The following is a 26,459-nucleotide window of genomic DNA, read 5'->3' as shown; positions in this document are numbered from 1 at the left end:
TATTAGTGGGGGAGAAGGACTAATGCATCAAAATCATTTAACATTTTAAAATCTGTTTAAAATTCACTTTTTAAACTTTCAGAGTAGTGCAAAGGGATGGGGTGGGAGAGAAGAGATGAACTTAAATGCATGTGTAGTATAGCAGAATTTGCGGCAAATCCCTCTTAACAAAATCCAGAGAGGAACTGAGCTACCAGTTCTGAAAGATTAGGATTCTGGTATATGTATATTATATGGGTGAACTTGTATATTTGGGAAGAGGAGCATTAAGTAAAATAAAATGGAGATTAGAAACATCTGCTTGGTGATGATAGAGAAAGGAGAAAGAGAAAAATAAACTTTTTGTTTTCCTAGGTAACATTTTTCAAAAGCAAATAGTGCTTTGGGTTTTCCAGTGCCTCAGAGTTGCCATTTAGGAAACTGCTCTTTGCATGAGCTAACTTGTATCTAGCATACTGCAAATTAATTGCTTTCAGAGGATAAATAACATGACTGTGGTATAGCCGCAACACTGACTCATGGGAGAGTGTGTGTTTCTTTGCTGTACCACCCATCTAGCTTTTCCTGTGTCTGTCTGGTATCCTGTAATACCACCTTATATGTTCCAACAACCACATTAGCTGAGGTGGGAAAATGAATGTGGCTTTTCTGTCCTGCCGCTTGGGTACTTGCAATGCATTAATAATTCTAGTCTTAAACTATAGTAGCAATTTAAGCTGGGGAGGTGCAGTTATGTAATGTATTGAGCCATCAAGAGGAGTACGTTCCTCAAAGTGGCTGGAGCCATGCAAGATTAAAAGCTTATATGGCATGAAATTGAGTGAAGTTGGTCTGCTGGAAAAAACCCTTTGTCTTAACAAATGAGATGATGTGTTTACAGAAGTAGCTGTAGTGGTATATGCACACTGATGTCTTCAGTTGATCTAATTATGTAAGCAGAACAATGTTGCTTTTTTTGTTAGCATCTCATTCCATGCTTCTACACTATCATCCCTCCAGTTTTGGGCCACATTAAATAATAAAATGTGCTTAAAGCTGTTTCCATGGAAGGGAATTGCATGGATATATCTAAGCCAGCTTAAGTTTTTGGCTGAAATGAAGTTGAGCCAGAGTATTTGACTTTTTAAACTGTTATGCTTGACTTCTAAGGGATGGACACATCTTCATATAGGGGGCTTCAGTGGTTTGTGTTTAATAATGTACAGATTGATCAATGAGCATTTAGCTAATGCTAATATATGCTTTCAATTCTCCTTGCCCTCCACATAGAGCCACTAAGAGGGATGACAGGGGTACTGACATACTGAGCCCACAGCCGGTAGAAAGTGTGGACTCTGAGATTTCATGTTAAAAAAAAAAAGTCAGTTATAGTCAATAAAGTCAATAAAGAAAATTATGAAGCAAAATGTGCAGGTAAAACCTTGACCTTCTAAGCTATTTCTGTGAGATAAATCCATCTGGCTGCTCCTGCTTTTTTTAAGTCAATGAGTGAAATCAGAGCCATGATTGACAAGTGAGTTTTTTGGACATCAGAAGACAGGAACGCCTGGGGTCCTAAAGAGTTGCTGTTTCCCCTGCCCTGCCCTTTTCTTCCCAGCATTTGTCTCCTTTTCAGGATACCTGAAAGATCGTCTTATCTCTTATATACCCAGTCGATCACTGCACTCTGCAAGTGAGGGCCTCCTGTGGATACCATCCTATCAGGAGGTCCATTCCACACAACATAGGAAACAGACCTTTAATTTAGTGGCACCTACCCTTTGGAATTCCCTCCCCTTAAACAGGCACCATCTCTGTTATCTTTCCAGCGCCTACTAAAGACTTTCCTCTTTCAACAAGCCTTTTAAGTAGAGACCTTATCCCAGTCTGCGTCTGTGTTGGAATTGCATTTTAATATGCTTTTAAACCTTGTTTTTTTAAAAAAAGAAATAGATGTTTTTGAAGCTTCTTAAAATGTTTTTTAAATATGTTTTGTGTTAATATGTTAATGTGTTTTAATGCAGCGCAGGAAACGTGGTAGTAATGGGTGACTTCAACTACCCAGATATAGACTGGTCGCATATGTGTTCCAGTCATGACAAAGAAGCAAAATTTCTAGATATTCTAAATGACTATTCCCTAGACCAGTTGGTCATGAAACCGACCAGAGGGATGGCAACCCTGGACTTAATCCTCAATGGGGACTGGGACCTGGTGTGAGATGTAAGTGTTGTTGAACCGATTGGGAGCAGTGACCATAGTGCTATTAAATTAAACATACATGTAAATGGCCAATTGCCAAGAAAATCCAACACGGTCACATTTGACTTCAAAAGAGGAAACTTCACAAAAATGAGGGGATTGGTAAAAAGAAAGCTGAAAAACAAAGTCCAGAGGGTCACATTACTCGAAAATGCTTGGAAGTTGTTTAAAAACACTATATTAGAAGCTCAACTGGAGTGCATACCGCAGATCAGAAAAGGTACTGCCAGGGCCAAGAAGATGCCAGCATGGTTAACGAGCAAAGTCAAGGAAGCTCTTAGAGGCAAAAAGTCTTCCTTCAGAAAATGGAAGTCTTGTCCGAATGAAGAAAATAAAAAAGAACACAAACTCTGGCAAAAGAAATGCAAGAAGACAATAAGGGATGCTAAAAAAGAATTTGAGGAGCACATTGCTAAGAACATAAAAACCAACAACAAAAAATTCTATAAATACATTCAAAGCAGGAGACCATCTAGGGAGGCGATTGGACCCTTGGATGATAAGGGAGTCAGAGGTGTACTAAAGAACGATACAGAGATTGCAGAGAAGCTAAATGAATTCTTTGCATCTGTCTTCAGTGGAAGATACAGGGCAGATCCCTGAACCTGAACTAACATTTGCAGGAAGGGACTGAGACAAATAGTGGTAACTAGAGAGGAAGTTCTAGGCTTAATGGACAATATAAAAACTGACAAATCACCAGGCCTGGATGGCATCCACCCGAGAGTTCTCAAAGAACTCAAAGGTGAAATTGCTGATCTGCTAACTAAAATATGTAACTTGTCCCTCGAGTCCTCCTCCGTGCCTGAGGACTGGAAAGTGGCAAATGTAACGCCAATCTTCAAAAAGGGATCCAGAGGGGATCCCGGAAATTACAGGCCAGTTAGCTTAACTTCTGTCCCTGGAAAACTGGTAGAAAGTATTATTAAAGCTAGATTAACTAACCACATAGAACAAGCCTTGCTGAAGCAGAGCCAGCATGGCTTCTGCAAGGGAAAGTCCTGTCTCAGTAACCTATTAGAATTCTTTGAGAGTGTCAACAAGCATATAGATAGAGGTGATCCAGTGGACATAGTGTACTTAGACTTTCAAAAAGTGTTTGACAAGGTACCTCACCAAAGGCTTCTGAGGAAGCTTAGCAGTCATGGAATAAGAGGAGAGGTCCTCTTGTGGATAAGGAATTGGTTAAGAAGCAGAAAGCAGAGAGTAAGAATAAACAGACAGTTCTCCCAATGGAGGGCTGTAGAAAGTGGAGTCCCTCAAGGATCTGTATTGGGACCTGTATTTTTCAACTTGTTCATTAATGACCTAGAATTAGGAGTGAGCAGTCAAGTGGCCAAGTTTGCTGATGACACTAAATTGTTCAGGGCTGTTAAAACAGAAAGGGATTGCGAAGAGCTCCAAAAAGACCTCTCCAAACTGAGTGAATGGGCGGAAAAATGGCAAATGCAATTCAATATAAACAAGTGTAAAATTATACATATTGGAGCAAAAAATCTGAATTTCACATATACGCTCATGGGGTCTGAATTGGCGGTGACCGACCAGGAGAGAGACCTCGGGGTTGTAGTGGACAGCACGATGAAAATGTCGACCCAGTGTGCGGCAGCTGTGAAAAAGGCAAATTCCATGCTAGCGATAATTAGGAAAGGTATTGAAAATAAAGCAGCCGATATCATAATGCCGTTGTATAAATCTATGGTGCGTCCGCATTTGGAATACTGTGTGCAGTTCTGGTCGCCTCATCTCAAAAAGGATATTATAGAGTTGGAAAAGGTTCAGAAGAGGGCAACCAGAATGATCAAGGGGATGGAGCAACTCCCTTACGAGGAAAGGTTGCAGCATTTGGGGCTTTTTAGTTTAGAGAAAAGGCGGGTCAGAGGAGACATGATAGAAGTGTATAAAATTATGCATGGCATTGAGAAAGTGGGTAGAGAAAAGTTCTTCTCCCTCTCTCATAATACTAGAACTCGGGGACATCCAAAGAAGCTGAATGTTGGAAGATTCAGGACAGACAAAAGGAAGTACTTCTTTACTCAGCGCATAGTTAAACTATGGAATTTGCTCCCACAAGATGCAGTAATGGCCACCAGCTTGGACGGCTTTAAAAGAAGATTAGACCAATTCATGGAGGACAGGGCTATCAATGGCTACTAGCCATGATGGCTGTGCTCTGCCACCCTAGTCAGAGGCAGCATGCTTCTGAAAACCAGTTGCCGGAAGCCTCAGGAGGGGAGAGTGTTCTTGCACCCGGGTCCTGCTTACGGGCTTCCCCCAGGCACCTGGTTGGCCACTGTGAGAACAGGATGCTGGACTAGATGGGCCACTGGCCTGATCCAGCAGGCCCTTCTTATGTTCTTAATGGTGGTTTTGTTTTAATATATTTTAAAGTCCATTTTTTATAGATGTGTTAAAGTGCTTTTAGTGCTTTTGTTTGCTGCCCTGGGCTCCTACTGGGAGGAAGGGCAGGATATAAATCTAATAAATAATAATAATAATCCTCAGAATCTCCATAATTTGAGATCAGGTACTCTCTAGACATTATTTGCCCCAAAAAAGGCAAATGCAAAATGTGAAAACTTTGCAAAGAGCTGTAGGCGTGTCTCCTGCTGCGCAGGCAGGATATAAAATCATTAAGAATTCCCTGTATAGTTAATTTACAGTACAGTGGTATACATGTCCATTCAGGCGTAAGTATCTTTGTGTTTAATAGGGTTTACTCCGAGGTAAGTGGGTACAGGAGTGCAGCCTAGCTTTCTTGTGAAGAAGTATCAGAAAAGGATTTATGGTGAAAAGGGTCCCTTGAGCACACCAGCCTCAGTAAGCTTCATTGAAAACTAGGCATCTAAACATGCAATAACCAGGCCAGATTACAATTGGTTGAAACCTTGGAGCTGTATTAATTTGCAGAGGGTGGGTGCAGAAAAAACATATACCTTTGTAGTACAAAGATGCTCAAAATAAAAGGAAAAATTGCTGTAGTTATAAAAGATGAAGGCCAAGCAACAGATGGATTGATTCCATACAGGAAGCCACAGACCTGAACTTACAAGATCTGAACAGGGTGGTTCACGACAGATGCTCTTGGAGGTTGCTGATTCATAGGGTTGCCATAAGTCATAATCGACTTGAAGGTGCATAACAACAAATAATAACCACAACAAATGAATACACTGCTTGATTTTTAGCAATTTAAATCTTGAATTTATCCAAGCATGAGAATCTGAACAGAATTCAGATCAGGAGAGGCTGTGCAAGCCCTGGACCGCTGCCTGGACTCGGTGGTGGGCTGGATGAGCGCCAATAAACTGAGCCTGAATCCTAGCAAGACGGAGACGCTGTGGGTTGGTGGTTCCCAAGTTCAGATAATTGCTCAGTTGCCTGCTTTGGATGGGATCATACTCCCTCTGAAAGAGCAGTCCATAGTCTGGGGGTGCTCCTGGATCCATCTTTGTCACTAGAGGCCCAGGTGACCTCAGTGGCTAGGAGTGCCTTTTACCAGCTTCGGATGGTAAGACAGCTGTAGCCGTTTCTGGACCAGGATAGCATGACCACTGTTGTCCATGCAGTGGTAAACTCCAGGCTGGATTACTGTCATGCGCTGTATGTTGGTCTGGAAGCTGCAGTTGGTGCAAAAGGCGGTGGTGAGACTGCTCACTGGGGCAGGGTATCACCAACATGTCACCTCGCTGTTGAAAGAATTGTACTGGCTACCTATTAGCTACCGGGCTAAGTTCAAGTTTCTAGTTTTGGTATACAAAGCCCTATACAGGTTGGGACCAGGATACCTGAAAGACCATCTTATCCTTTATATACCCAGATGATCAATGCGCTGTGCAGGAGAGGGCCTCCTGCAGATACCATCTTATCAGAAGGTCCATTCTGCACAACATAGGAAACACACCTTTAGTGTAGTGGTACCTACCCTTTGGAATTCCCTTCCCTTAAATATTAGACAGGTGCTATCTCTGTTATCTTTTTGGCGCCTACTGAAGACTTTCCGCTTTCAACAAGCCTTTTAAGTTGAGACCTTATCCCAGTCTGCGTCTGTGTTGGAATTGCTTTTAATATGTTTTTAAACCTTTTTTCTTTTTTAAAAAAAATATGTTTTAAAGTTGTTTTAAAAATGTTTTATTTTAATATATATTGAAGTCTGTTTCTATGACATTTTAAAGTGTTTTAGTGCTTTTATTTGAAGCCCTGGTCTCCTACTGGGAGGAAGGGTGAGATATACATCAAATAATAAATAAATAAATAAATAAAAATAGCTGTAAATCTTAAATCACATTTTACTCCCTACATCTAAAATACCATGCATGGTCTTGTACTGAATGTAGTATTGCTGACCTAAGATCAGCTGATGAAAGACTTGGAGTAACATAACTCACTTATAACTCATGAAACTCGAGTTCTTTGCATTGTTTAGGGTTGGCATTGGAGGAGTGGCGTGTTCTTGTGCCTTTAACAATGTGGGAGGCAGTAATTAAATGGGGTAAGCCTTTTCTGTATGGAACTACAGTTATGAGGAAAGTTTCACCAATTGACATTCTGTCATTTGGGCATCATATTACTTGTGTGTGGCCCCTAATTTGTTTTTGGGCATAAAGTATATGCAAATTTTATGCAAAGCTGTGTCATCTTTTGTGAGTGCAACAAAAGGCCCAATCTGGATACAGTATACAGGGCCCAGATAACCCTGTTTGGCACTCTTGCCTTGACATTTCTGTTGCTAATATTCTACCTTCTTATATGCCTCTACCTTCTTATAGCACAGTGGAATAAAAGAGGCTTAAATGTGTTATCCGTTTTGAAAACCATCAGAGATCGCTTCTAACCAAATATCCTTGTTAAGCTTATGCTAATCAAATTTAAGCTTGCTGCACAAATGGTGTAGACACTCAGAATTCTATTGCTGTCTTTCCCTAAAATGCTGTTGTGAAATGGTGAGAGAGACTTGCTTAATGATAATGGATGCCAAGTTTCATGGTTTCAGGAATGAGCATTTTAGCCTTGGCCCTGAATCAGATTTCCAGAGACTTATAAGCAGTAAGTTCTTGAGTTATTCTTTTTACTTTGCTGAGCCTATGCCAGAGTAAGCGATTTGAAGATTTTGGTCTAATTAAAGTTCTAATGCAACTCTCTCTCAGTAGAAGAGGAAGGCTAAAAGCTTCAGAAACATGGCTTCATAAAAGGAAAAGGTGACACATCCTTAACCATGTGTAATATTCTTCTTTTTTATGATGCTGTTTTTTCTTTAACAAATTGCTGTGCTGAAAAAGGATAGTGTTCAAAACAGGAGATGTGGTGATTCCTGCCTGATTAAATGGACTGGCTACTTCAAAAATAATAGTTTCTTAAACCAAGATTGTGAAATAGAACAAATCAGTCAAACTGAATTCCATTTAGAGGGAGGGTAGTGAAAGCAAAATAATAGAAAAGCTTGATTGGTAAGCTAACCTCTGTCTTGTATGAGAGCACAAGTTAATTCAAGCAGTAGCTTATTTGCTGGTATATTTTATATTGCTCTGTAAAAGATTGATTTATTGAGGTTGTTATAAGACCCGGAACAAACTAGAACATGCTGCCCCAAAACCCAATGCAAGTAATTGTATTGTCCTTTTCTAGAGGGGAAGGAGGAAAACTTAATATTTTTTTAAAACCTCAAATTACTACTTTTTGGTTCTAGGTGTTCTAGGAAAGAGATGGGATCCCATGGTTTACACCAGGCAGGGGAAATTTCCTGCCCATGGGCCAAATTAAGTCCTCCAGGGGTCTCAAATTGGCTGGCAAAGCCCTTTTCCCCCATGCGTGTCCATGTAGTTGTTGCATCTGATGTCAAGTGTGGTGCAGGTAAAGCCGTGGCTGCAAAGGAACAACTCCTGATTGTTCCTCGCTGCCTTTCAAACTCAGCACCAAATGCAAGCCTGCTGGGATTGGCTTCACTTGTGAGCTTCTGATCAGAATTCACCTCCAAATGCAAGCCCTGCTTGTGGCAGGGATCATTCAGACACAACTTGATTCAAGCTGCACCTGCAAAGGAAAATGTACTCCTGATTCTTTCCTTTGAAGTTAAGTCACCTGATACCAAAGTGTTATCATGTGGTTGTCAGGGTGGCCTACCTGTCGAGTGGCCCACAGGAAATGCAGGGAGCTCAGGATCTGGCCCATGTTGGGGCAGGACTTTGTAAAACAAATTCTTGCAACCCCAAACTCACACCTACTGTTTTCTAATTCTCTGCCAGATGAGACTGGCAAATTTAAGCAAAGTACTGGCAATACTGCAAAGAAACAGTTTCTTATTCATTTATTTAGCAAACTCAGTAAATCTGGTATAGCAGCCTTTTCCAACCTGGTGCCCTTCAGATGCTTTTGACGCCAACTCCCATCAGTCCCAGTCAGCATGGTCTGTGTTTAGGGATGATGAGAGCTGTAGTCCAAAAATGTCTGGAGGGCACTGGTTAGGGGAAGGCTGTGCTAGAGTATGTGAGCCTAATCAATCCTTGTATGTTTGGGGCAAAATCCAAACTGGCATAGAAGCAATATTGCAAGCAAGCCACATTTAAAGACCTAATTGAAACATAAATGTTCAACAAAATACATAAGAAAATCTACTGACTGCCTTCAGAAAGATATACAGAAGGTCAGAAAATGAAAAGCAGACTTGTATATTTGACGAACACCACAAATCAAGAGTCACGCCCATGTCTGATGCCCTTTATTGGACATGGCAGATTGCTGCTTAAACAATGAAGGATGTTTGGAGTGGACTGAATACTTAGCTTGGCTTTTCTGCATCCTCATAATGATCCCCTTCTGCAGAAATGCCCCTGCATCAATAACAGGTGCAAGGTCAAGGAGATGGGTTTATGTTGAGCTTGTAAGGCAGGGCAAAGGTAAGATGGCACTAGCTTCCCAAAGAGGCCTGTTTGATGCCTGTTTGCAGGCTCTTCTCCTTTTCTATGTACACACAAGTGTCCTTTCTCCATAAGCTTGGGAGAAATATTGGAGAGGGGACACACTGCTCTTCACATCAAACATTGTTGTTCCTTTAGTACAGACTGGGCACACATCTGACCTCCATCAGTGGTTCTCCTGGTTCTCCTTGCTCTTCTGAAGTCATCCATAGCTATTCCTGCCACCTTGTTTCTGCTTCTACCTCTTGGGTTATCTTGTACAGCCCCATTTACCTCTGTGCCCACATTAAAGGTTCTTGGTGGCTGAATTTTAGAGAATTTCTTTTTTTTTTTTTAATAAAAATCTGTCCTGTCGTGCAGAATTTGCTTTTAAGGGGTTGCCTTAACTGCATGCTAAAACTATTTCTGTATACTGCTCTTCACTTAGTCAGAATGTGTAACACAATTGTGTTATCTTGAACAGGTATGTAGAACTTAACACCCACTATGACTATAAAAACTACAGAGAGACTATACTGGGTCGTCCATTGGTATTCTTCTTCAATGTCAGAACAAAATATAGTTCTTCAAAAGGTATGTATGAGTAAAATTATTTTAAAGAAATCTGAATTGCTTGACTAAATAGATCCTTGGTGTGAAGAGCCATGGTTGAATTTGAATCTGGCATGGTTAAATTCAGTTCAGTGATGCCGTTTGAAAACTGGCTCTGTCACTGTGCTGTGACATCCCTGTCAAACTGGCGCTTTCAATCTATAATGTAGTCTCAAGCGTGTAAAGATGGTTTGATTTTGTATTGGTGAAACATGTCTCCTGCTGTAGTACAATTATGTTTCTACCATGGAATAACTGGTTTTGGTTGCTGGTAATATCCCAAGCTGCTAATTGGTTGGACAAAGATGTTTCCATGCAGCTGAGCCCTGCATGGATGAGTACTTTGCTTAATTTGAAAGCTTGATTGAAATTAGGTCCGCATCTTGAGGACTATAAGAGCTGCAAAATCTACAGAAATATATTAACACATAAATCTGGGTCTAAATTAGTCATGGCTCATTATGAAATACTAGACTGGAACAAAGTAGTGCATAATCAGCAGACTGCATGTATCTCTGTTGGTGAGTCCACATGACCCATATTCATGCCTTGTAACTACTAAAAGCCATGCACTCAGTGTTGTGGGCCCAAGACTGTGAAACTCCCCCCCCCCAGCTGAGTTTAGAAAGGCACCATCTTTGCTGAACTGTAGGCATTTGATTAAGACTTTCTTGTTCCAGCAGACATTTTAAGGTAGTGTTTGTTTGTATGACTTTTGTATTGTGTTATTTTCTGTATGGTTTATTTTTTGCATACCACTTAGTAATGTTAGTAATTCAGCAGTGTATAAATGTCTGAAATAATAAAGTGCATTTCATGGGCTTTGAAAATTTCAATTTTCACTTAAACAAATAAGCTAGATCAGGGTCTTTGATTTAAAGTGAAACTCTCACATGAAATGTACCTTAGAGGGCATAAGAAGTTGAGCCTGCTGGATCAGGCCAGTGGTCCATCTAGTCTAGCATCCCTGTTCTCACAGTGGCCATCCAGATGCCCATGGGAAGCCCACAAGCCAGACCTGAGCACAAGAGGACTCTCTCCCACCCCTGCGGCTTCCAACAACTGATATTCAGAAGCATGCTGCCTCTGACTGTGGAGACAGAGCATACCCGTCGTGGCTAGTAACCTTTGATAATGTTATCCTCCATGAATTTGCCTAACCTTTTAAAGCCGTCCAAGTTGGTGGCCATCACTGCCTCCTCTGGGAATGAGTTCCATAGCTCAGCAATGTGCTGTGTGAAGAAGTACTTTCTTTTCCTATCCTGAATCTTCCAGCGTTCATCTTCATTGGATGTCCATGAGTTCTAGTGTTATGAGAGAGGAGAAAAGCAGGGCCGGTTCTAAAGGGCGGTCAGGTTGGGCACTGGCCTGAGGGCCCCGGAGCTACAGGAGCCCCTGAGGGGCCCTCCGCTCCCCTTCCACAATCCGCGCCCCCCCACACCCCCCACTTACCTGTCAGCTGGCTTTTTACCATTGCCCTTAATGAAGATGGCGGCCGCAGCTTCCCTAAGGTACTGAAGCCACTGCCGCCATCTTAGCTGATGGCAGAGATGTGCATGCGTAGCACGCACGTGTGCCATCAACAAAGATGGCGGCAGAGGCTTCATTCCCCTTAGGGAAACCACGCCCGCCATCTTCATTAAGGGCAATGGTAAAGACTAGACAGGTAGGGGGGCTGTGGGGGGGTCGCACGTGTACACGCGTGCACACCCACCCACCCACCGGGGGGCCAGGGCAAGCCGATGCCCAAGGGGCCCCGCATGCCTGGAGCTGGCCCTGGAGAAAAGCTTCTCTATCTGCTCTTTTCATGCCATGTATAATTGTATACGCTTATATCATGTCACCTCTGACTTGCCTTGAAACTAAAAAGCCCCAAGTGCTGCAACTTTTCCTCATAGGAATGTTGCTCCATTCCCTTGATCATTTTGGTTGCCCGTTTCTGAACCTGTTCTAGTCCTGCAATATCCTTTTTGTGGTGAGGCAAACAGAACGGTATACAGTATTCCAACTGCAGCTGCACCACAGATTTTTATAAACGCTTTATGATATTATTGGCAGTTTTATTTTCAATATCCTTTCTAATGATTCCTAGCATAGAATTTGCCTTTTTCACAGCTGCTGCACACTGGATCGACATCTTCATTGAGCTATCCACTATGACTCCAAGGTCTCATTCCTTGTCAGTCACTGCCAGTTCAGATCCCATGAGTGTGTATGTGGAATTAAGATGCTTTGCTCCAATATGTATAACTTTACACTTGCTCACATTGAATTGCATTTGGACACACACAGTCCACTAATTATAGTTCTAATCTATATTTAATTATGACTAATTTTGCAGTATCCTCTTAGAAATCTATAGAATCTGAATCTAATATTTTTATGTCTCCTTCTGTAAACTTAAGACTGTTTAATCTCAAACGACAATAAAACGATTTTAAAGATGAGCAAAAACTTGGACTTATACAGTGAACCAAAAGAAATTTAAATGGGGGGGATTGGAAACACTTCAAAAGAGAGCCAGTTGTGGTACAGTGGTTAGGGTGCTGGGAGGCTAGGGTTTGCATCTCCACTCAGCCATGAAGCTCATTGGGTGACCTTGGGCCAGTCACTGCCTCCCAGCCTACCCTACCTCACTGGGTTGTTGTGGGTATTAAATGAGAGGAGAACCATGTATGCCATCTTGAGCTTCTTGCAGTTAAGGTGGGATATAAATTCAGCAAACAAAATGAAATAAAAGGTAAAATGGTCCCTCATCCAATTGGCCTCCAAAAGCCACCTGATATAAGCAAGTCTTGTAGATGCCCATCAGATAGGGGCTCATCCTCCTGATCTGTCTTGGGAGGTTATTCCAAAACCTAAGCACATCTGCAGAATTCCTAGCCACTGATTTCATTTACTCTTGGTGTTAATAGAGCAGGTTCCAATCAGAGGATTTTAACCAGTTTGGGGATTCATACAGAGAGGTGATCTCTTGTAAGATATGTTGGTTCCAAGTCATGAAGGGTTTTAATGGTGAGCACCAGTATCTTGAATTGGGCCTGAAAGAGCACAGGTAGCCAGTGTGTCCAAAACTGGAATATGTTCCTGCCACCTTATGCTCTAGATGGTGAGTTGTAGCATTCTGCTACAGTAGTGTTGCTTCCAAGAGCAGTCCCACATAAAATGCATTACAGCAATCAATCACTGAGGATACCAAAGTGTGGATAAGTATGGCTAATGTAATGTTATGTAATAAATGTTATGTAATGTTATGTAATGTTAATGTTAATGTTAGTGTTTATTTCTAGGCCGCCTTTCGGCAAAAAGGCCCCCAAGGCGGCTCACACACAAATAGAAAAACATAAATACAAATCAAAACAACACAATCTACAAGAATTCAAACCAACAAAATTATAACATTTCTAAAAAGCAACAACAACTAAAAACAAAAAACAGTCATCATCTTGGTAAAGGACAGTCCCCAGGAAAATGTCACTAAGAGCAGGGGGCAAAACAGCAATACATCTCTCTTCTCTGAAAAGGATCAGCTAATGAAAGGCACTGCCCACTACCCACTCTTCCAGGAACAAATAGGTGCCCAGGAGAAGTTAATGTGCTTTTTAAAAGAACGTGAGGCTGAGAGAAAGCTTGTCCTTCACACAACGCTTAGTTAACCTAGGGAATTTACTGTGTCAACATGTAGTGATAACCACCAATTTGGATGGGTTTTAAAAGGGAGGTAAACAAATGCACAGAGGACAAGACTGTCAGTGGCTGCTAGCTGGGTGTATACTGCTCCTTAATATGAGTTCCTGGGGAACACAAGAGGGGAGAGTGCTGTCCTGCTTATGGGCTTCCCATAGGCCTCTGAAAACAGGGTGCTGGAGTAGATGGTCCTTTGGTCAGAACCAACAGGGCTTTTACTGTGGTCTTAAAGTCCCAGGCTCTGAACCTGCTGCAGTTGTGTAAGCACAACCTCCCCCTACAACAAGTGTAAAAACTCATGCAAATGCATTGGGTTTCTGCACCAGCATTGCTTCCATCTTCTCCAGATTTTAGTTGTTTAACCTTTTCCACTTTCCAGACACTGATTTAAGATAGAGGTGGCTTCTTCTTAGTGCTTGAAGAAATATAAAGCTGATTGTTACTCCAACCCAAAGTTATGGACGATGTGGCTCTGTATAAATTAATGCTTTTTAACCATTGGGTCCACAGATGATGATGAACAACAGCTCCCACCACCCCTGACCATTGGCTAATCTGACTGGGGATAATGGCAGTTGTAGTGCAACAACATCTGGAAATCCAAGGCTGAGGAACACTGGGTAGATAGTAAATGGCACTGGGAATAATACAGAGCTCCAAGGGTCACCACAGGATATTTCCATGGTGGTGAACCAGCCTCGTTTGTGAGGAGACGTGGGTATGGACCCTCTGGATTGGGAACAGAGAATGTGTGCAATTTCAGTGGCTTGGTTCCTGCATGCAGCCACTGGAGGTCCATGTGGAATTCTGTTTGAAGAAACACTATGCCTAGAGTGCTAAAGACTGGTGACAGCACTAATTGTGGGTGTTATTTAACACTAGTCCTATTCTGAATGGATTCCTTGGACATGACCAATTTAGGTTCATTAATCTCAGTGAGCTTCCTCTGAAAAAACTTGGTTGAATACAACACTGTGTAACTTATCAAATGTAACTGTTAGAGGGCTGCTTTGCATGTTACAAAAATTAGTGGGCAAACAAGACATACCTTTGATGTACTTCATAACATATGAGAAGATGACACACCTGTTAGACTGTGTATATAAAATATACTGTGAGAACTGAGAGCTGTAAGAATGCCTCCCTAAAGTGAATTAACAAATTCAGAAAAAGGTGCATATTCTCTTTACACAATATTATGTGCACCATGATTACATGTTTGCTAACTTTGTTTGTGTGTGTGGGGGGGTATGTGTTTGTGTGCTGCTGCCGCAGTCCTTGGTAGATAAGACAACTTACTTTGTGTATAGGTTTGAGGACAACATCCAATTTATGGTACTAACATCTGGTTTTAATAGAAAATAACACTTCCAAATCCATTTTTAGAAAAAACATATGCTTTGCTTGTGAATACCCGGCACCCAAAGATGAGAAGGCAGATTGAGAATGGCATGAATGACATAATATCTTCTGTGATTGGAGAAAGTTATAAACTGCAGGTAAGTCAGACAGATTGTTTGGCCTGCAGATGATTTTTATCTTCGAGTATCTATCTGTGTGACTACTCTGTGACTGATTACAATGGATAAAGGGCAATATTTTCTGAATCAACTTCGAATTTTCCACCATAAATTCCAGAGTATAATATTAAGTGTGAATGTGTCATGTTGTCAGCTCTTTTGACCTAATGTACTGCAATATACAAACGATACTTTGTTCTCTGTGGTGCAGTTAAGGACTCCTCAGCCGAGGGGGCCTTGCAGATGTCCACCGAGAGAGCAGCAGAGGATGGGTGCTGCATCAAACAGATCCCAGGCTGGGTCATCGCAGCATCCTTACTTATTTTTCAAAATATTTTATAGTCAGTCGGCCGACTGGGCATATACATGGTTACTAATGCTATTTTTTTACTGCAAAATGTATTAATTATCCATTTCTACAACAAAATGGCACTTATTCCCAATTAAACGTGTTTAGCATCAGGACAGCATAAGCAAATTCCATTTTATTCCTAGCTATGATGGTGCTATGATTTTAAGTGAGTTTGAAACAAAGCTGCACATGCTCAGAATTTCTTCTTTTATCAGTGTTGGCAAGCTGTTTGGTTCCCTCCCCCCAACATTTTAGGAATGTACAATGGAAGTAGTGATGAAGCATAAAGCATGGTTGCTTAAAGGGCAGTTCCTGTAAAACCACTAAGTTCGAGATCTAAAATTACCTAGCTGTACCACTGTTTGCTCTTGGAGTAACTCTAACCTTAACTTGATTCTGAAACTTTTATATCGTGCTCTTGTATAACTGGCTATATTAGAAAAGCAAGTAATAACATTAGGAGGACAGTAGGGTTCTTATACGTGGATGCATGTATGCTAGCTCTGTTCTCCTTGCTATACATGGCATATAGCATGAAGCTGCTGTTTGCACCACTCTAGCTAAGTGAGCAAAGCAATACTGTGTTGTCTTTTGGGATGAGTAAAGCACTAGGGATTAATTTTGCTCCAAAGTGGCTTTTAGTTAAACTACAGGTTGCTCAAGTGTGCCTTGGCATAGAGCATGTCTTCCTACACGCAGTTCTGTCACTGCAAAATTTGGTGGGTGCTAGCAGTATAAACAGACTGTTGGTTGCTTAGGAATTTTTCTTTCTGTAAAAACAGGATGCTCTCAAGCAAGGCATTTATTGCTCTTTTGGCTAACCGCTTTTCAAGAGTGATAGCAGTGGTGGCTGCCAAATGGGGTTGCTCCAATTTTTAGTATCCTTCTGTTCAGAAAATAGTATCCATCCTTGCTATCCATCCTTCATAACATTGAAACCAGTGGTAGAAGTGCCATACATGTAAAGGGAGCTGGATTATATACTAGTGTCTACCATGCTGCATTGTCAGATATAATATTAGTCTATCTGAGGCTGCCTTTAAAGTTATAACAATTAATGTGGTTAGGAGATGCATTTTTCACGGTTTTAATAACTAGAGGTAAAGGAAGTTCCCCCTGTTGCTACAAAGCTTGGTAATAAAGCTGTTTTTCTTTTCTTTGTACAGTTTGATTTCCAAGATGTGGTAAAGAAGTTTTTTCCTTCAGGAGCCCATTTGGTCAATAAAGAAAGCCTGAGCTTTTCCTATGAGTTCAAATCTGACGCCTTATTTGATTTCTTTTATTGGTTTGGGATCAGCAAAAGGACAGTTTTGGTGAATGGGAAAGTTCTGAATTTGTCTAGTACCAATCCAGAGAAGAAAGAGATGATAACAAAGTTTCTGGATAAAATGAGTGAACCAAATCTGCGGTCAAACAGCTTTTCAGACAGGAAATTCAGTGTTACCTCCAGAGGTAAGTTGATGACCTGTTTTTTAAAAAAGAATTTTTTTCAGTAGTAACAAAGATGGTTGAATCGTTTCTTGAGCCTTTCAATTTGAAGAAACCTAAACTCCAAGTACTAAGTTGGAGGTTTAGTTTGAGTCCCAAATGCCAAACGACATATTTGCCCCCATAGCGCTTAACAAAACATATTTCACAGAAGAAAAACTGGTGAGGCTCAAAAGAAATAGATCCACCCTTAAGAGCTCAAAAAAGTCACAGGCAACCAGAAATCCCAAAAAAACACAAAACAGTAACACATACGCAAGGAAACAGGCAAAACACTTGTCCACTTGTCTTTTGATCCATGTGGGGTTCATAGATATTCTGGGGAAAGGAAGGTAAGAGAATGGGGTGGCTGGAGGCCTGCGCTTTGTTTTCCAGTCAGCCCAGTGATGCCCAAGGTAAAAGAGAAAAAGATAAATGGCAAAATATATACAAAATGAGAATGGCAGAGGACCTCTGCATGCAGCAAGGGAACTCTGAGTGTTACATTGGAGCTGTGGCAGCTGGGGGCTTCATGTCAGTGGGACAGTGGACTCTGCCCTGGTTTTTAGTCTGAATTTTCAAGGTTCAGAGTTTGGACTAAAACCCAGAGCGGATTCCACTGCCCTACTGACATGGAGCCACCAGCCGCCACTGTGTTGGAGACCCCAGTGCTATATCATAAAGAATGCTTCATCTGTGAGCTACAGGAAGCAACCATTTTCTCAGATGAAGTGTGCTTATTAATGATCTGAAACACTCTACTTCTGTCGCTGTTCGCGTGTTCAGGAAGCTGCTTAAATAGAAAACCCTCCTTCATATATTTCATCACATTTCCCTGGCCCATATATCCCTCACTGGCCACTCAACATTCAGCTTGCCACAACATGGACACTGCTGCTGTCATCCCTAAAGATTTGCTCTCTGTTGCCCATCTTAGGTTGTAATCCTATACATGTTTTTCTGGAAAGAAGCCCCATTGAACTTGGGAGATAGGTCTTGCTTCTGATTAGACATGCATAAGATTGCACTGTAAAACTCCTCTTTCCTTGGTTTGCTATGTCTACCCCTTCACACATCTCCCTTTCCCTTCTAGCAGCTTCAGGAAACTGCTTGCCTTTGCAAGTGTTGGTCATGAGGGTTGCTGTGCTTTGTGGGTGAGGAACAGGATCTGGTCAGCGGGTTCCCTCACTGCCCTGCAGGCCACTTAGACAAGCGGGTGATTGTGCCCAACTGTGAATCACCTGACATCATAATGATTGGCTGGTGACCCAGCTTGAAAGGACAGAATTGGAAGCGCTCTCTAAATGCATTCCCAATTCTTTCCTTTCTTCCTTTGTAGCTGAAAAGGAAGATTTCCTGCAGAAGTGGGGTTTGCAGCCACTGGTGACTGGTGCCAGCTGCAAACGCTGCTTTTAACAAAGATCAGTGTAACCAATCCCAGTAGGGCTTGCATCTGGTGCGAAATTCAAAAGGCACCAAAACCAAGCCCCATTAGCCAAGGAAGATTGGCAGCTGGGAGTGCACTTTAAGGCTCCAGATTGTTCCTTTTATAGCTTTGTTTTTACCTGCCCCACATCTGACCGAACATATGAATCAGATGTGGGGCAGGTGGGTGTGGCTTTGGGAGAATGGCCTTGTGCACCTAATGAGGCCACTGGCCAGAAGTCCTCACCACTGCTCTATGTCTTTAGTTAATTGGTCTTGTCCTTCTGTTCCTTTGGGGTGAACCAGTTTCTCAGTGGTCCTTGTATAACCACAGTAGCTGTTTGAAAATACAAACACTTTCAAGACTCAATACTAGAACCTTCTATTTAAAAATAAGGTTTGACTCTTGGGGAATTACCTTAGTATAGGATATTTTCATGCCTGCTAGGTTATATTCCATGGAATGCTGTGTTTCTCAGTCTTGTAGCCAAAACGATCACATGCACATTGGTCTATTTCTTTACACATGTTCTGATTTTCCTTTTTGTACTTTTTTGCAGCTTCAGTAGATGACGTCTTTAATGGCAACTTGACACCCCAATCATCTTGGACGGAGTCCCCGTTGATAGTTTGGACACTTCAAGGGGTTCAGGAATCTGAAGACAGATCAAATATAGTAATCAGATTTTCATGAAAGCAGAAATGCACCACAGTGGAATTGTCTTCATTGCAGAATGCAAGAAGTTATTGAAAGGAAAACTTTGGTTTTCCTTTTGCATCTTACCCAGCTCTTGCATTCCAGCTGTTTTCTTTGGTTCAGGAAAAGTCTCTCCTGGTTCTTAAAATGGTACTTGCAGAGTTCTTCCCTCAGCATTATGAGCTTGCTGGAGGATAGAGCTTTCTTCTTATTGCTGTTCACACTTCAGCATATAGCTAGAGTGATTACACTGATGTTAAATCTAGATTGTTAGAGTGGTTTTAAATGACAAATTTTACAAGGTGACTACAATCATGTGCAGTGACCAGTTCATTTTATCATTGCTCCAATGCTTAGCTCTGTTTTCAATGGAAAGTCGAATGGAATGCAAAGTGCTTTTGATGCTCCTGAAATGTAGTATAACAAGCTAAACTTGCTGCATTCTTTAAAAATGGCTAACAGTGACCTTAAAGATCTGACAGTGCTTTTAAGATGGTGTTCAGAAGCCCACTGTTGCTCAGATTTGTAGTGCTGCTTTGGCTTGGAAAGATGTGCAGCCCTAGATAAATCTGACTGCAATTTGAAGTGTTTGAGAGACTATTCTTGGGTCCATTGCAAGCTTCCTGTATCTCCCCAAGTCAAAATAGCTTTTTTGTGTGTGTTGTGCTTCATCTTCCCATAGGCCAAAAAGAGAACTCATCTGCACCATAAGTTGTTCACTTTTTTCTTCCAAAGCACTTAAGGAGTCTACTGGGAGAATCTGGTACTATGTCAAAACTTACTTTTTTTCTTGTATTCCCTGAAGTAATGTTCAATGAACTCACTGGAGTTTTGTTGCAGCCTCTGTAAAATGCTATATTCCTCTGGCACTACAATTCATATTAAATTTTAACACTGATATGCCTATCATGGGTAGGTTTTAAATGCTGTGTTTTAAAACAAGCTTGTGCCAGTTCTGGATAGAAATACCTATTACTATTGAAATAAGATCATCACTGTTTGAGGCAGATGGAACATGCATTGCTTTCTACATTAAAGCTTTGCCCCGAAGCCCTGTTCAATCAGTTAAGCCACAGGATTCTATTTTGTATCTTCCACCTTGTCTTTAACTTGCCATCATAATGTTCCTTAAGGGAGCTTCTTAACTTTGCTCCAACCCCATTATTGCTGGAAAAAGGCATTTGCACATAACAGGGGATCAATGTATACATGTGAGAGATGTGTGTAGGTTTTCAATCATAGCAAGCAGATGTTGGGTCACCTTGCCCCTATGATTCCATATCGTGCAAAAGGCTATATCAATCCTCCTTAATTTCTCACTTGGTTACAATGAAATTAATGGTGTCAGCACATGTATATGATACCATATGGCAATGTGAGCATGATTAGTCAAGGAGGCATATGATTGACTGGCTGAGAAACTCCAGTTTTGCTTCTCACTTGTACTTGAATGTTATACAGATGAGGAGATGCATATTGTTCCTGAGAAATGTAGATTTTCTTTAAAACTAAAAATTTCCCCTAATTAAAGATGCTGATAATTGTTGCAAGAGCTTAGCTGCACCTTCCTTTTGGGAGGAGGCTGCCTCATTCATTTCTGTAGTTGGGGTGTGACTTTGCAGACACTTGGAGTTGCCCCCTCAAAGTGAAATGGGCAGTCTGCACCAGGCTATACATTAGGAAAAATGTCTGTTCCCTTCAGACACCAATGGAATTGATGAACATAATATATTTTGTAATATATAACTGTAGACTGTGCCTTGGATGTTAATGACCTTAGAATAAGGTGTGTTATGAGTACCCCTTAGTAAAGCTGACTACTTCTTGGAAACTGTGTACTTGTTATCTTGCAACACTGAGTGGGCAACATGACAACTTTAGGTCTGCCTATGGTAAACATTTTACCTTTTTTCTCTATAATATGGTATTTGAAAACAATTTTTATATTACCAAAGTATGATGTTTTCAACAGTGGAAATGCCATCCATGTACACTAACTGTATTAAATGTGTACTGTATGGGACTTCTAGAGCATTTTGGGCTTGCATGGTTGGAAAAAGGAATCCTGTGAGTGGAATGAATGAGTCCTGCAAAAAAAAAAAGGCAGGCATGATCATACTGAGTATGCATATTAAAGAGTATTTTCAATACTACTAGTCAATCTCTTTAAGTGATTACATGTTCAGTGCCTTAGTATTTCTTCTGTTTACAATAAAGGGAGATTTTTAAACAAATGTCTCCAGGGTTTTCTTTTCCAGATATCTGTATATGCCACATATTAAATGGTAAAAAGCAGGGTTTATCCATAAGTCAGGAGCAGGTGGAAGGAATCTAAGGGTAGCTCACTGGACTGGATGACATGCAGTAGACTAGCAAGGGCTTCTGATTCCCAGCTATTCAGCAGTAGCAATAATAACAAAAGCTGAATTAGGGTTTGTTAGAATCCTGATCTATAGCAACTCCAGTGTAGAATTGTGCTTGTATATGGAGGCCATGCTGGTGTGTGGCTCACATAGCGTGCAGTTGGTACTTAGCTTCACCTGTCAAGTCACTATTTGCATTTGGCTCCAGCTGGTGGATCTCCACATTCTAGTAAAAGAAGTAGATTTCACAAACTTGTCCATGCCTGCGATAAGTAACCAAGTTTGCCAGAAGTGCTCTGTTACAGGCTGGAGCCTATTAAAGTTAGAGTAAGAAAGTGGCCTTAAACAAAACCATTGGCTGAGGTCTGGAGTTCTAAGCAAGTATTTTAACATTTCTATGGTGGCTTTAGGTTTGTGTTTGTTGGATGGCAAGCCTCCAGGCCACATGGCATTCTAGTTTTGAAACAGCTTTCAAAAGCAGTGTATGCACATGCACACAGTGTTTCACACAGAAAAAAACAGGTTCAAATATTGCTATGTAATTTCATGGCTATGCATACAGTTGTGCTTTGGATTCAAACAACTTGTGTGATGTTCCCCATCCCATCTACCCCTTTTCACAAATGAGTGATCATCTACCCTGAAAGTGGTTGGGGCTGTGATAAGGTAACTGGCTGGTAGAGGGGAGCCCACAGGGGAGCCAAGAAAATAGCATGGGTTCCAGTAGCAACAAGCAAGCCCCATCAGCCAGGGCAGAGGGTACAGAACTGAGCCTGGCTATAGTACCAGGATGTTCTGGTTTGACCCTACCTCTGCAAGCCCTGCACCAAACAGGTGGGCTGTTGCCAGAATGGGCTATAGCAAAGCTGAATGCTGGAAAGAAAGAACAGGGAAGTTCTACCTCCTATTACTCCCAGGAAGATCGAACCAAAACTCTGAACATCTGCAAAGCATCAGAGATGTTGGCATAATGTTCTTTTCCTAAACTATTTCAGATAGTTGCATCATGCTCCACTGTGCTAGCAGATGAGTGACCATGACCCCAAAAGCTAAATTTAAATAATGAATTCAATTCTGTCTGTGAAAATCACAGCTTTTATTAATCAGTACTCGGCAAGGATGTTGACATGTCTCAATGGCTATTCAAGATTAATGTAGCAGCTGATTCATTATGTAACCAAGTATTCTTGTAGCAGACAGCAATATAATACACTGCAGACCTTTTTAAAAACAAACAAACATGTTTTTACCATGGTGAGATGAAATATTGCAATAGCTAGCTGAATCACTTCTTCAAACAGATTACTCAGATCTTTGTCATGCTTTCTGAACAAGTGGCTAAAACTAGCCATCCCATCCCCCTACTATATTCTTACCATAACAGCTTCTGAAAAATTAAGTTAAAGAACCAATGACTTACACTGCATCACATGAAAACATCTTCTAGATTTAATGTTACGAGAAAGCCAGCCTTATCAAAGGTATGAGAATCCTCATCTGTACACGAATCTAGGTGACCGCCATGCAATTACAAAATGTGATTGCCTGAATTGTCATACTACATGAGAATTCAAATTTATTTTGCACTGTCTGTTTTTGATAGGGTAGTACAAGAAGCAGTTAGTGTGACTAGCAAATCTCTAGTAGAATTGTTGGGAAATGTTTTAGATGGCTGGAGGAGACAGAATTCCTCCCCCCCCCCCCGCCATTGTTGTCTCCACCAGCAGCAGATTCTGGAGCTTCCTTCACTCTGTTTTGGAAAACTGTAGGTTGCTTCTTCTGGAATGGAAAGACTGAGCGTTTGGGGTTTTGCTTTTGGCAGGAATGTGAAGAAGATGGAATCCTACACCACTTCAAATTAGATTAGGGAAAAGTACTGAGGCTGTGGCAACTTTTCACCAAGCCACTTTTGTAGGTGGCCTCTGCTGTAGCCTGAAAGCAAGTAAAGTGCAAGAAGAAGTTGCAATTGGAGGTTGTCTGGTCTCCCCCTTCTCTTCCCACTTCCATCTGTGACTTCTGAAGAAAACCTGAACATTTTAGGTGTCAGGCATGAGGATTTCAAATGAGCTGGCAACACTGTCTAGAACATAATTCTTTCCTGGCAGCGCCGAGACATCTCTAAGATACAAGAGGCCTTTGCTGTATCAATCTTGCTGATCTACAAAGAAATAGACTAACTCCTTCACTCATTCCTGCTCTATGCAAATAAAGCGGATGGAAGGAAAACCATTTGGGGTGGATTGAGACCGTTGCACACAAATTAATTATTTAAAGTATACGTAGCGGTAAAATGAAAAATGGCAGTGTATTTTTGATAGTCCAGTTGGAAACAGACATTTTAAAATGGGTCGAAGCTTTAACATGTATGCTTACAATATTGTTGGCAAAGTGATTGGAAAAACTGAAACTCTATTATATTTAGAGAAAATTATGTTGAAACATTGATTTGAACCATGGTTTCTGCCGTAAATACATGTAATGAATCGGATTATAAATATTGTTTGGGATTGCAATCTGACACACATTTTCTTGAATAAGTTCAATGAGACTTACTTCAGAGTATCCACACATTGGATCAGACTGCAAGATTTGCCATCATAGAGAAATCTGAAGAGTCTTATTTACATATAAAATCAGTAACGCAGCTGGATGCCCTTTTATGACCAATACATTGCAGAGAACATAAACTCTGCAGCAAAACATTCCGGGGGGAGGAGTGCTCCTATTTGGAGTGCCAGCCAGCCATGCCCTCTACTAGGATATTCCATTAACTATCCTCCAGTTTCCACCACTCAACAAACCCTCAGCATTCTGTGGTCAACACCAGCTGAGCATGCTCAATCCTCATTGGGCTGTTTATGGGGTTTCTTGCTCCCTTAAGTTCTTCCCCCTGCCTTAATTTTTTGTGTATTTCTGCAAATTGTTCCAAGTATAGTAGAGCCCCATTCATACAGCAGGTTACGTTCCGGACCCTTGCTGAAAAGCAAAAATCACTGAAAAGCAGAACTCATTGAATAGAATGGCGTGCGATGCCTGAAAACCGCCGTAAAAGCGAAACAAACGCTGTATGAGTGGGGCTTTAGTCTAATTGAGACTGGCGCATTAGTGAAGCACCATAAAGCAAAGTGCTGTAAAGCGGGGCCCTACTGTATGATGATAGCTTTTTTTCTTATTGGGACCATTTTGGTTGTAATCCAGCCAGCACTCACCAGCTGCATGCACTGATTATACTCCTCCCCTCCCCTCCCCTCCATAGCAATTTCCCATTAGTACTGCTGGATATCAGCATTTATGTATAATTAAGCCACTTTTTCTCCATCATAAGTATCGCAGACAGGCCAGCCTAGGACTGGTCTAATAACATCTGGCAGCAATTCCTACAAATAAGATCTTGAAAGGATGAACCCATTTGGTTTACTACTCTGCAAACGCTTGTTAGGTCAGAGGGCTGGGAGTGGTATAGTAAAAGCCTGAATACAATATGGCAGAATTGAAAGCTTTCATGATTACGAATGACTCTGAAATCAGATCAATGGATTCTGTAACTAGAATGGTATTTAAATATTTTTTCTCTATAACATGGTATTTGAAAACCATTTTTATATTACCAAAGTATAACGTTTTCAACAGTGGAAATGCCATCCATGTACACCAATTGTATTAAACTTGTACTGTATGGGACTTCTAGAGCATTTTGGGCTTGCATGCTTGGAAAAAGGAATCCTGTGAGTGGAATGAATGAAAACATGCAAAGAAAAGTCAGACTTTTGGCATGATCATACTGAGTATGCATATTAAAGAGTGTTTTCAATACTATTTTTGTTTCTACTTAACCTTCCGTCCAAAAATAGTCTTCCCATTGCTTAACATACAATTTTTTTTCTGTAGCAGGATTCAAGTGCTCTTAAGAGATGCATAGAAAGCACAAAAATTCAGCAGATGAAGCTTTCCCTACCATTGCTTCCTCATGCTAAGCCAAAAAAAAAGTAAGCTGTAGCTTTTAGAAGTTCTTCCTTACATGCAGCTTTTAAAGGAACAGGAATCCTGCTTAAAAAAAAAAGTTGGCACCTTCAGCCTGCTAATGTATATCATCACCCTATTTTGTGTGGCTAGAGGCAAAGTCTAGATTTCCTACATAGACAAAAAAAAATGGCAGGTGTGTGTGCATGACAGAAGCAGGCAGCTCTAAAGTATCTGAAGAATCAAAGTCCAGAAGAATAGGCATGTCTATTACCAAAAACAGACACCAACAAACACATGTAGGAGTCATGTAGCACCTTTAATAAATAATAGATTTGTTGTAGCAGAAGCTGTGGGCTTAAAAAGAACCCATTCCGTCAGATGCAGACTCTAAAATCCATGCAAGCTTCCGCCACAACAAATCTGCTTGCCTTTAGGGTGTCACAAGTCATAGAATAGTAGAGTTGGAAGGGGACAATAAGGCCATTGAGTCCAACCCCTTGCTCAATGCAGGAATCCAAATCAAAGCATTCCCAACACGTGGCTGTCTAGCTGCCTCAAGTGTCGGAGTCGGAGAGTAGAAAGGAAGGTGGAAGGCATTCAATGGCGTGCAGAAAAAAAAAAAGGGTTGTAAACCCTGAATGCCTAAGGAGGGAGTTTCAATGTATTTATTGTATAAATTCTTTGAAGAAATAGCTTATACGTCAAGTACTTGAATGCTGCAGTATTGTACTTTCGCACCTCCGGTGCATATAGTGTTTTCAGCAACTATAATCCCCTGATGAAAGCCCTTGATGGGCTGAAACGTGTTGGGCGTTTTATACTATAAGCTATTTCTTCAAAGAATTTATACAATAAATACATTGAAACTCCCTCCTTAGGCATTCAGGGTTTACACCCCTTTTTTCCCCCCAAGTGTCGGAGAGCCCACTACCTCAAGTGTCGGATAGCTCTAACAGTTAGGAAGTTTTTCCTGATGTCCAGTCGAAATCTGGCTTCCTGCAGCTTGAGCCCATTATTCTGTGTCCTGCACTCTTGGACAATCAAGAAGAGATCCCTGCTCTCCTCTATGTGACAACCTTTCATGTACTTGAAGAGTGCTATCATATCTCCCCTCAGTCTTCTCTTCTCCAGGCTAAACATGGCCAGTTCTTTCATAGGACTTTGCTTCCAGTCCCGATCATCCTTGCTGCCCTCTTCTGAACCTGTTCCAGTTCCATGAGAAATCTCTTCTCATGGCAG

General features: G+C 41.2%; 1 protein-coding gene across 1 annotated transcript in view; it reads left to right on the top strand.

Annotated features, from left to right (window-relative positions):
• Positions 1-21,128, top strand: part of MEDAG (mesenteric estrogen dependent adipogenesis) — a 28,374-nt gene extending 7,246 nt beyond the window's left edge. The window contains exons 2-5 of the mRNA XM_061628467.1: positions 9,619-9,728; positions 14,820-14,932; positions 16,472-16,757; positions 18,758-21,128. Coding sequence (XP_061484451.1) covers positions 9,619-9,728; positions 14,820-14,932; positions 16,472-16,757; positions 18,758-18,891 — 643 coding nt within the window. The 3' untranslated portion in view covers positions 18,892-21,128. The remainder of the gene's footprint in view (positions 1-9,618; positions 9,729-14,819; positions 14,933-16,471; positions 16,758-18,757) is intronic.
• Positions 21,129-26,459: the final 5,331 nt, after the last annotated feature.

Source organism: Rhineura floridana, chromosome 5, assembly GCF_030035675.1.
Source record: "Rhineura floridana isolate rRhiFlo1 chromosome 5, rRhiFlo1.hap2, whole genome shotgun sequence".
Lineage (NCBI taxonomy): Eukaryota > Metazoa > Chordata > Lepidosauria > Squamata > Rhineuridae > Rhineura > Rhineura floridana.
Note: the sequence above shows the minus strand (reverse complement) of the source record. Positions and strands in the feature narration are given on the sequence as shown.